This window comes from Lactuca saligna, chromosome 5 (genome assembly GCF_052625555.1).
Source record: "Lactuca saligna cultivar CGN05327 chromosome 5, ASM5262555v1, whole genome shotgun sequence".
Classification (NCBI taxonomy): domain Eukaryota; kingdom Viridiplantae; phylum Streptophyta; class Magnoliopsida; order Asterales; family Asteraceae; genus Lactuca; species Lactuca saligna.
This window is the reverse complement of record NC_136421.1, coordinates 2,006,378-2,018,612: the sequence shown is the minus strand read 5'-3', so window position 1 is coordinate 2,018,612 and position 12,235 is coordinate 2,006,378. Positions and strand designations below refer to the sequence as shown.

The 12,235-nt window shown below is 35.1% G+C and overlaps 1 protein-coding gene across 3 annotated transcripts; it reads right to left on the bottom strand.

Annotated features, from left to right (window-relative positions):
- Positions 1 to 3,678: 3,678 nt before the first annotated feature.
- On the bottom strand, positions 3,679 to 11,844 carry KP1 (kinesin-like protein 1). Of its 3 annotated transcripts, none has more exons than XM_078997386.1 (17): positions 11,479 to 11,844; positions 11,229 to 11,401; positions 7,988 to 8,151; positions 7,753 to 7,887; positions 7,286 to 7,651; positions 7,137 to 7,205; positions 6,857 to 7,069; positions 6,696 to 6,777; positions 6,519 to 6,614; positions 6,253 to 6,435; positions 6,075 to 6,181; positions 5,820 to 5,998; positions 5,501 to 5,665; positions 4,968 to 5,385; positions 4,731 to 4,898; positions 4,096 to 4,664; positions 3,679 to 4,016 (listed from the first exon to the last, which is right to left on the bottom strand). In XM_078997386.1, exons 2-17 carry the CDS (start codon positions 11,368 to 11,370, stop codon positions 3,890 to 3,892), a joined length of 3,183 nt encoding a protein of 1,060 aa, XP_078853512.1. In that variant the 5' UTR covers positions 11,371 to 11,401; positions 11,479 to 11,844; the 3' UTR covers positions 3,679 to 3,889. The 3 variants fall into 3 exon arrangements, with proteins under 3 accessions (XP_078853512.1, XP_078853514.1, XP_078853513.1); XM_078997388.1 differs by having other exon boundaries at positions 4,096 to 4,661; XM_078997387.1 differs by having other exon boundaries at positions 11,229 to 11,395.
- Positions 11,845 to 12,235: the final 391 nt, after the last annotated feature.

The window sequence follows — 12,235 nt, the reverse complement described above, 5'->3', positions numbered from 1 at the left end:
CCTTGGCTTATCTTTTTCTAGATCTCTTCATGCTTAAGTGTAGAGCCATCTTTAGTACATTTTGGAGTCATTTCGGGTATTAGCCATGATCTAAAGTTGCAACTTCAGATCTGGACTCCTCCAGGTCTCAAACTCATTAATCTATCAACTTTATCTCATATGAACCCCTCACCATGCCCTAAACCTCATTCTAGACTTGGTTTTAGTGTTCTAAGCCTTTAAGACCTTGCATACCCGTAAAGTTTGCAACTTTACGTGCAATTTGTGCCATAGGAAGCTGGATCTACAATATGGATCTTTGGGGAGGCTTAAAAATGTATGGATAAGAAATGGACTGCATGAACTCGATGAGTCAGATATTCGACTCGGTGAGTCGGATGAAGATTGCCCGCATTTGATTCTGCATGGACTCGGCGAGTCGGTAAGAGAACTCGACGAGTCAAATTAGGGGTTTCCCCGACATTTCCACACGCAAGGACTCGACGAGTTGGTTGGAAACTCGGCGAGTCAATTAGGGTTTTGTTGATTTCTTATTTCTTAAGGAACTCGACGAGTTGCTGGGTGCACTCGACGAGTCAGGTCAACATAGACCGTTGACTTTGACCAAGGGTTGACCAATTTGACTTCTGGGGTATTTTGGTAATTTGGTATTTTTATGGAAGTGAACCATTGGTGGATGTAGGTGTTGGACTTGGAGCTGCATTTGTTGGAGTTTGACTTTATCACTTCGAGCTACTTGTGAGGTGAGTTCTCCTTACTATATCAACGGGGTCTAAGGTACCAATGTTGGCCCTTTTGGATTTGTATCCAAGTTTATTGCATGATATAATTTATGATTTGTATCCTGGTTATAGGATGGTTTCTATGTTAGTGGTTTGTTAGATCGGTATCCTGGTTAGAGGATTGTGCAATGTTAGTGATCGGTTAGATCGGTATGCTGGTTATAGGATGGTTGTTATGTTAGTCATTGGTTAGATCGGTATCCTGGTTATAGGATGGTTACCATGTTAGTGATCTTTTAGATCCATATAACTATCTGTACATGCTAGCTAGCATATGATATTTATGTGTACATGTTTGTTGGTTTGGCAGATTGGGTTAAGGCGGATCCTACTTTGTGCTGTAAGCCAAGATACCCAAGGCGGACCGAATAAACTGTAGACTCGATTAGGGCATACTAGTCAGGTCGAAGGCCCAGCGAGCGGTCTGGATAGGCTGAAGGCCCTGGGAGGTGGTCCAGACATGCCGAAGGCTCGAAGAGCGGTCCAGATAGACTGATGGCCTGTGAGGCAGTCCAGTCAGACTAATGTCTCATTATGCATGTTGTATTTGTTTATCTGATATGGTTATATTTGTATGGAATTGGTATTTTGGTGGTAACTCACTAAGCCTTCGAGCTTACATTTATCAATGATTATTTCAGGTACTTCAGATGATCGTGGGAAGGCGAAGGCGTGATCATACACCTCCTTATGTTTACATGTTTTGATTCTGGGATGCTCTGACATTATACTATTTTGAAAACAAGTTTTTGTAATAATAATTGTTTTTGAAATATTTTTAAAAAGTTTAAATTTTACATGATTTTTATGGATGTTGCAGTGAATGATAAGCCATCCTCAACTATTAACATCAAAATGCATGTTGAATACAAATGGTTCTTTATCTCGGTACAAAGCCCGCCTTGTCGCCAATGGAGTAGTTATAGACTAGGAATATATTATGATGAGTCCTTCAATCTAGTTGTTAAGCTAGCCCTTATTCAGACTGTTCTCAACAGTATAATTGTTACTCATCATTGTCCTATTCGATAGCTAGATGCGAATAATGTTTTTCTTCATGGTCATTTGGATGATATAGTAAATATGAGGTAACCTCCATGTTTTCAAGATCCTACAAGATCAGATCATGTTTTGCTTCATAAATCTCTTTTTGGTCTAAAGCAAACTTCTCACACGTGGCTTTAATGATTTGACACGTTTATCTCTCGCATTGGTTTTGTCCACAACAAGTGTGATTCATCTCTTTTTATATACAACCATGGATCTCATATGACATACATTCTTCTGTACGTGGATGGCATTGTTCTCACTGGAACATCGTAGGAGTTGCTAACACGTATTATTTCTATACTAGGTGTTGAGTTCTCTATATATGACCTTGGTGACATACATTACGTTCTTGGTAATTCAGCTACTCGCACTAAAGATGGTCTCTTTCTGTCTCAATAACAGTATGCTAATGATATTCTTCTTTAGGGATAATATGCTTAATTGTAAACCTGTGCACACTCCTATTGATTTGTTAGCCAATTTTGACGGCTTCGGTTCTTGGGTTAAAGATCCTACTCTTTATCGAAGTTTGTATGTGCCCTACAATATCTTAGGTGTTGTTTGTTTTTTCGAAGCAAAAATGTCTGAAGTGTGCGAACCACCTCTACAACCCTCTGTAGCAGAAGAGGTGGACCAAACGGCTGCAACATTTAATAAAAAGTCTGTTTGTTTTTTTACATCTGCAGTAAGTTGAAGTAAGGTGTGAAGAAGTTTGAAGCAGTTGGTCTATTGTTACGCCACGCAACATATGCTCAACAGTTTTTAAGTCAAAAGTCTTTTGAAAAACAAACAGCTGCGAAGGGCCAAGTGTTGCGTGTGTGCTGTGAGGTGCAACAATAAGTGGTCTGAAGTGGTTTTTTAGAAAAAACAAACAACACCTAAATTCGCTCTTGGCATTATTAATGCGAGCCATGTCCACAGCTTGTTTTAGTTCCTTACACGTGTTGTTTTCATGATATTTGAATATGGTGTTTCTATCGGTTATAATTATTTGAGTCACGTTGATTGGTATTTGACATTAGCTAATCAAGGTTGTCTCGTTTGCAGAATACTCAAAAACCGCAACGGCATCTTCATTGGTATAGGTGAGAGGTCATGGGTTCAAGTTTGTTAGGATACATAAGTGGTATTTAGGAGTAAATTTATAGATAATTTTCCGTTTAAAAAAATGAAGAAACCAATACATCTAACAACCCTTGATACCAAGTCTTAGTGGGGTAATATGGTTATTTTGGAACATAAATAGTTGTTGGGTATATAAAAAGAACTTGAAAGTTTTTATTTTCTAATTGTAAATGGTAAATAAAATATCTTATAAACGTTTTTTACCAAGATAAAAATCCAATATGCCAATTTTTCTTAAAACTGGCCGGCCATAAACCGCATGTTTGGATTTATCTGATCCGATTTTTCCTAGGATTAGGATTGGAATTGGGTGTTTTCTAAAATTAAGCTTCAATGTGCACCTTAACATCTAAATAGGCCTCACCAATTTTTGTCATTTTATTGCCCAACCATTTTTCAAAGTTGGGGTTGGCATTACTTAACGGAATCTATTTAGCATGGATGGGGTTGGGGTGGACTAAACTTGAGTCCTTGACAAAGGCTATAATGATATGAGAATCACAAACATTAAAAAAAAGTTAAAAAAAAAAAATAACAGGTTATATTATAGGTATGTTGCATGTATAATGTATTTTCTTAGAAGTATTGTATAACAAAGAATAATGGTGCCCTGCAAAAGTTTAGAAGGATGTTTTATTGGATTTTTGGAGCAACAATTCCATAATTGTCTATAGGTTTCGAAAATTGTCACCTTTCTGAACAAAAATATACTCCAATCATGTAAAATCAAAACAGAGGGAATCAATCATGTTACAAATTTAATTTGTTTTAGAAAAAACAAAAACAAAAACAAATACAATTAGAGGGATTCCCATACTCCAAATCTCCTCGTGGTAACTTATCGTAATCCAAAAAATGAAGCACCATTATGCTATACATAAAACAAAAATGAAAGAACACTATATAGTATATCGGGTTTGGTTTCATTTTAATCAAGGTGGAAGCATAAATTTCCCTCGAGGTGTAGAACGGCTCCTTCTAAACAATTTAGGAATTGATGTGTTGTTGTTTGAGGGTTTGTTTTCATTTCTACCACCAGTTGTTATAAGAAGGGATTCCCTGAAAGCCAAATAAATAAATGTTAATCAAGATTCAAGGAAGTATATAAGTGTGAATTCTAATTTCTAACAGTACCCACCTGACTTCCATGTGATGATGACTTCTTGATGAGCTGCGTTGAAGCTTTTTCATTGGAATGTGTATTTGTACATTTTCATTTTCTGATGATAATTCACTTTTTTGAGCCTCCTCCAACTCGAAGGTGGTGTCACAAGACAACTTATTAATCTTAACTGCCACTTGATTTTTGGGATTATTAATCTTTCCTTCTCTAACAACATTAAGCATTTGCTTACATTGCTCTTCTTCTTGCTCCTGATTTCCATTCCTCCTAGAAGGTAGATGATTATGATTATGATTATGTAATGTTGTTTCAGAAAACTTATCATAATGTGAACTTAAAAACCCTCTTCTATTCTCGGTTGCTACTGCTAGAGATCTGTTGATAGAGGCACGCATGGGATATTGCATTTTCATGTTGGCTCCTCTATCTCTATCTGTGGATATTGATCTTCTAATAGTAGTAGCACTGGGGGATTGAGATCTCTCTTCTGCTAGGAGGGGCATTTTGGGAATATAATCCTTGTCTGTGAACTTGGAAGGGAGCCGCGGCCTCCTTTGCTTACCTGATGAACAGCTTCGAACCTGCTATCAAAAGAACATCCATGATTTAATTATATATGTAAGGGAAACAAATTTAAATTTAGGACTAACCTCAAAAGTAGGAAGCTTATTATCATCAATACACCTTGGTCTTGGCATGCCAACAGGTGAAATTCCACCTCCACCTCCACCTCCACCTCGTGTGTTATTATTATTCCCACTTGTCAATTGTTGTAATTCAGCCTCTTTCTTCTCCAACATTAGCTTCAGATTGGATATCTGAGTAAAAAAAACATTTTAGCAGAGCCCATGGAAATACAAGATTAAAGTGAATATAAAGTAAACAACCTCTTCTTTCATCTCTCTAAGTTGAGCAGTTTCTTTATTAGATTTAGCGGCGCCAAGTTCGATTGAGGCAACCCTCTCGGCAAATTTGAGGGTGCTGATTGTCTCTCCAAAGGCATTAATCTCGGGATTTATGTGCACAAACATGAGAGTTTTAGCATGTCCACCAAGAGAATCTTGCAATACTTGAGTGAGCTTGCTGTTTCTGTAAGGAATGTGTGTACTCTTTTGTGCAAGGGCAGAAATGACATCTCCAAGTGCAGACAGCGATCTGTTAATATGTTGGGCTTCCTTAAGACGTTCACCAACCGCCTCTGATTTGTCCACCCTCTCACTTCCAGCAAGATCCACTAGATGAAGGCAACCCTTTAAACTACATCCAGAAACCACTTCTTTTCCTCGGATATGAACAGTTACAACACTGTCCCACAATTTCATATTTCAATATATTTATACTCTTATTATATATATATATATATATATATATATATATATATATATATATATATATATATAGTTTAAGTTTAAGTTTATACCTGTGAGAACGACTACTGCGTTCATTTAAAGCAGTAGAACCAACTGCACGATTTCTATGACCAATTCTCATGAGATGAAGAACATCTTGTGTACATTTTACAGAAACCAAAGACGCATCAGGAACATTAAGACCATTCAGCTGGGAATTGTTTCGTATATCCAACGTGTAGGTTGTCAAGGCATAACAATTGTTTAAAATATATATATATATATATATATATATATATATATATATATATATATATATATATATATATATATATCATGTCATGAGAATTGAGAATTGAGAAGGAAGGAAAAAAAGAATTGAAAGGATATCTTCTATTTGAGCCATCAATTGCTAGGAGATCTCTGACTTGTTCATTGTATATTTCAATCATTTGAACTCCAACCTCATACTTTATTACATCCATCCTTGCCTCTGTTAATTCAAACAGATCTCGTAGGGCTCTATAGTTGACGCCCCATGTATCCTCTGTTGTCATGTCAGGGCCACTCTGCATAATAAATATGAGAATGAGAGAGATGAATGTTTGAATCCAAAAATAAAATCAATTGTTTTCTAATTCTTACCATTGTGTATGTCTTCCCAGAGCCTGTCTGGCCATATGCAAAGATACAAACATTATAACCATCAAGCACAGATCTAATCAATGGTTGGGTATCTAAATATATTTGCTCTGCAAATAAGTTGGAAATATATCAAATTTAAATTATTACATTTTGTATACAAACTTATAAATCAACTTACCCTGATTTGTATTCCCTCCAAACACCTTATTGAAAGTGAACATCTTCCTAGCCTCCTTGCCCTGTTTTTGACGATTAACAATCATAATATTTCCATTTTCTCCAACATAATCAACCGTTGAATGTTGCTCATCAGATTGATCATGTACAAAGGGTTTCACTCTACAATAAACTCTTATTGCCCCTTTAAATAAAAAAACAACTCCATTAATGATAGAAGTTTATCTACAAAAATGGTGGTTAAGACTTAAGAACATAAGTACTAACCTTTTAGGTCTTGAACTTGATTGTAAAGCTGTCGGTTTTCTTCCAATACCTTGTGGTATGAAGAAGAGGCTACTTCAAGGTCCTTAGTATGATGTGCTGACATAGATTAGATATAACGTTAGTGTGTTTCCTGGTTCTCATAGGAAGTGCTAAAAATTAACAAGTATAACAACTCACCAATTTTCTTTAGCTCTTGTTCCCAAATTAGATGAGCTTGTTGGACTTCCAGTTTTGTCAAATGAAAGCTAGCTTTTAGCTCCTGGAAAAGTTCAACACAAATATAAGATAAAACCATGCTACAGACTGTGGTGTTACTATCTAGTGTTTAGTGTACATACCTCTAGTTGTTTTTGTTGAACATCCAGCACGCTTGTTTTGTCAGTTAAGTAACTAATATCTTTACCCTTGTTACCACATATGCAAAACTTTGATAACTCATTTGAAACTAACCCTGATCTTTGTTCGATATAATTTGAAATGGCTTGTAGGAATTCATGCTTTAATAAAGGCTTACAGTTGCCCTTTAACATGTTCTTCAAAAAGACACCAAGCTGAAAGGGATAAGAATTAATTTATGATTTTGATTTCTTATTCACTCTAAATTGTTTTGAGTATTACCTGATTTCCATGAGAGATAAGCAATGATGAAAGATCTTTAACAGCCTTTCTGAGCACTATGTCAATAACCTATTATAACATCCCACAAAACATATTAATAACCAAGAAAATCATCTCAGTAGATACTATACAAAACAAACCTTACCTACCATTGAATTCATGGGAAAGTCATCAAGCTCATTAGTCTCTGTGAGATAAGTCTGCAAAAGCCCAATACCTAAATGGTCAAAGAGGAAGGTAAGTGTTGTTGACACTTTTGATTCCTGAAGAGACACCTCATTTGATAGAAGAAGATACTCGAGTAACTCTTCGAATTGTGAAGACTCAGATTCATCTAGAGATTCATCGGCGCTTTCACTGCCAATTAAAGAGGAAGGTGATCCTTTTGGAAATGAGGTTGAAGTGATCCTTACCGTCCCACCATACTTCCAAACTCCAGCCCCACCGGATTGCCTCCACTCGTAATAACCTTTCAAACATAGAATGCAATCTACGACTTTACCAGATGAGCCTCCCTGGAAGAAACAATATTATAAACATAAACAAACTAAATTGCATGATTGTATCTACTATCTAGTCTAGTCAACAATAAGAAACCAGTAATCAAAGTGATCACCTTTTCTAGATCAGACACCTCAAAGGTAAGAAGCTTCATTCGAGCAACAGCAACTAAGAAATTCCGCATGTTTTCGAAATATTGAATTGCAGTTTGCGCTGCTCCCTCCGTATCGATGATCGGAATTTCTACCACCTTAAAAATTCCCCCCAATAATTGTTGGTTAAATTTGATTTCCTAGACAAAGTATTGATTGATTGTGTGCTAATGTAATAAGAAAAGGAGAGGAAAGAACCTTCGGAATTGCACCGGGATTGACTTTGTTGAGGACATTGCAGAGGATGAGGCCATTGCGAAGAGAGAGACAGAAGTGTTCCTCGGAGGGTTCGGTGGACAGTACCTCCGCCGCACCGTGATCCATTTGTCGTAGCCATTCGGCCGCCTGGTTCCTCCTCGCCGCTGTAAAATTTTTGTTAGTGTTAAGATTGGAGATGTCTACAGGTTCTCTATATCCTGAATCGACCCGGTCAAAGTCGCATATCTAGATTCTTTGCTTTTGCCATACCCGTATATACTTACGTACGTTTACGTTACGTACAAAGAGCATCTTTAGGTTTAGACCCGACAAACGTGTCGTGTCGGGTTCATGTCGTGTTAAGACATTAAACGGCCTGAAAGGGTTTGATTCTATCCCGACTCGTTTAATTAGCGTGTCATGCTGTGTCAACCTATTTATTTCGTGTCGGTTTCGGGTCGGGTTATGTTGTGTTGAAATATTTTAAAGGTTGGAAAGTAGGATTTGTGTAGTCAAAAATGTAAAGGCGAAACACTGGAGTTGTGAGATGGAATAACAAAATTTATAGTAAGTTTAAAAGCAAAAATAAAAAAAAAGTTAAAGTTGGGGAGCAAAGAGATAGGTGGTGAGGATGACTAAAATTAACTAACTTTGAAAATTTGAATATTACTTCTAATTCTTGAGTTTGGCCCACTACAAGTCTATAACATATAATTTATTTATAAAAATATGAAATTTATAATCAATAATATATAATTAAACAGATCATTTTCGAGTCATCTTCGAGTTGAAAGTCTTGACTCTAACCTTACTCGTTTAATTATCGTGTCGTGTCGTGTCAGCCTGTTTACATAAACGTGTCGAAATCTCTTATCCTAACCCGCTAATTTTGTATTGGGTTTTCGTGTCGTGTCATGTTTTACCAGGTCTAGTTATGGTTCAAATTATAAAAATGGGATTGGGCTCACTAATAACAAACAGTTTAGAAATAATATGTTTTTTATTTATTTATCACACTTTGGTTCAATTTGTTAAATGTTATTTTGTGTATTTCTGTTCATTAAAACCTTTCACTTTTGCAGAAACTTTCGATTTTCTCTTTTTTTTTTATTTTTCTAATTTATAAAGCCCTTAAGTTTGGTTTTTATTTCATAAAAGCTCTTACGTTTAGCAAAAAAGTCCGGTTTTACCAGGAAAATCCAGAAAAATAATAAAATTGAAAAAAAAAGTTGCAAACATCCGTTTTTAGAGAGCTTAAAATCCACAAAGAGATAAATTTGTACATTTTTGTTAACATTAAGGTTTTCATGTCATTATTGTTTCTTTTAATATATTCGTTGTATATGGTGTGTCTCCACCGCTAATGTATATTAGATCATATAAATGTTATCAATCATATGTTATATATCATGTGATGTGTATGATGCTTAATAATGTATATTAGATTATATATGTGATTGTTTGTTATGTGTTGTTGATTCAAAAAGTAATTAATTAAAAGTCATGAATAAGTTTTCTATGTAAGTTTTCTTAGCTACAAATCGTCTATCTTATCACGTTATATTAATTTTGCGCAACACAATAGTATAAGTCTCGTTGAACATAAATGTGGAAGATTTGGTTCATAACACACCTAAGAAGTATGGGCGATTTTATAAACCTCAAAACTAAATCTTCACAAAAAGATCGGTCTCGGACCGGACCCAAAAAAAAGATCGAGACCGAACCCCTTTAAAGCGAGATCAGTCCTAAAAAGACCGGCCCAAGACCTTTTGGGACCAGTCCCAAAAATATCGGATCGTTCGAGATCTAACACAAGAATGATCTAAAACCAAATCTAGACCAGTCTAAAAAAAATAACCAATAACCAAATTTTATAGAAGTATCATTTTTGTGTTAATTACACAATTTCTAATCACATAGTATTTAATTTCTTTTCTTTTTTATTTTATTAAACTTAAGTGTATCGTTTTTAGTAATCTTTGTTTATCTTTTTTTATATTAATCATATATTAGTAAACTCGAAACCGAAATCAAAATACTGAAAAATACCGAAACTGAACAAAAAAACCCGGAAACCGAATTGAAAAAGAGGCACAGAAAAGATACGAGACCAGACCGAAAAAAACAAGACCGATCCGATAAAAGATCAAACCGTTTCGAGACCAATCCGAGACCGCTGATATGCACCTCTGCTCAAAACAAAACTCCATAGTCCATTTTGGGAAACATATAAAATAGTTTGACATTGTTTGAAATTGTAAATGTACATTTTATAAATTTACATGATAATGAGGGGGTTAAATTCTTAGTTTTTAGTGGTAATATACCCAATACTTGCGGTTACTAGATTTTATTTAGACTAGTATCATGATATAAAACTTGTTATCAGTGAGTTATGATTCAAAGAAATTAGACATGTTCTGTCTAATGATAATGTTATATTTATTTTACTAGCGTAATGTAATGTAATGATTCACTTGTGTGCTTGATTAATATTTAGAATCGGGACCGGTTGTAACGGCTGTTTTGCTGGAACAAAAATAAAAATTAGTGACTTTATTAAAGCAAACCAAACCAAAAACTAATTTTCATTATCAAAAATTGGTCCTGCCAATCACCTCACCTCACCTAATCAAGTGTGCTTTGTTACTTTAATACAAGGCGTGTTTCGTGATGGGCCCATCATGGGCCCACTTCTGTGAATGTGGGCTTTGGATACCGTGAGGTCATAATGAAAAGAGAACCCATTTTCGAAAATTTTCTGCCATTTTTGGTTATCCCATTTTATTGTTTTTAATACTATATAAAGCCGGTTATCACATAAGTTCTTAATCAACAAATTTTTAACGGGATAGATATAATTTGAATTTAATTTCCCTTCCAAAAAAGAGAATATGATTTTACATATTTACACTATTAACAGTCTCAATATATTTCTATTGTCCTTAATATATACATTTAATTTAAGATTTATGTAGTATTTTATACTAATGCATAAGTATTATTATATTATATATGTATATGTCCGTCCTAATTTTATAGGATATTTGTAAACCAACAAGAAGTAAAAGGACGGATATTAGCTGATGTATCATTCGATCTTGTTTTTCTTTCTTTCTTGTAATCATCGATTGAAAAATTAAAATTGAATAAACAAAGCAAAAGGATTTTGTCGGGCCTTTCTGTGCAGAGTTCTGAGAATTGAGATTTGGAGTACGGAGTAGTAAAGAAAACGTACCTGCTGCTTCGGCTTTTCTCTGTGCTAATTCACGATCATCAATGAACTCTTCGGTGGCGCCATTTGTGAGACCTTTGAGTCCTCTGGAGTTCTTGCTAGGTGTGTTCAATAAGATTGGATTTGGGCTAATTTCTTGCGGCATTATATTATATGTAACTTCAAATTGTCTGGAACTGGATGGAGTAGTACGTAAGAAACTATATCAGATCATCATAAATTTCGACAGAAAGAAGCATCAAGCATTACTTACGAAGAAAACAGGAAGAAGAACTCCGATCAGGGTTTGAAATTAGTAGACGATAAGCGTATGATATGATTAATGTTGATTTAGCGATCCAATCTGTTTAAAATCTAAAAAGTAAAAGTAGAAAGAGAAAGAATTGGGAGGTGAAACGAAATGAAGGAGGAGGTACTACTCGTGATCAGAATTGATGAGGCGGAGGTATGCATTCAAATTCAGAAGAGATGGCGTCTGTTTGTGTCTCATTCCAGGGTGAATGCTGAGTGAGTGAAACACAAAAATGAAACGTCCGTTGATATTTGATGTGCTTTCTAGTTTGTAGAGGAGGTAAAGCTAACGCCAATTCTCGTAATGGGAAGAAAAATAAGTATTGGTTACTTGCCACCCAAATATGGGTATAATCATTGTCCCTTCCTCTATTTAAATTGTGTTTATATTAATTAATAAAATATTCATCTAAGCGGAAGCGTGTGAGGTGGATGGAATGTGTTAGACGGGTTTAAAATTATTCAAGACCAATATTTTTAAGATGTATACTAATCTTTTAAATTATTTTATTTTAATATTTGAATCATTATCATTATTATAATAATATACTAAAAATTGAATTGCAGGCCAATGTAACTTGGACATGCTTGACTGCCACGTGCCACAAGAAATCACAGTCAATATTGCATCATATTGCTCATTGCCACAAAACGTTTATGTTCGTAACACAAGTGTAGTGTAAAAAAAATCGGTTATTATTTTCTATAAAGTTAGCATG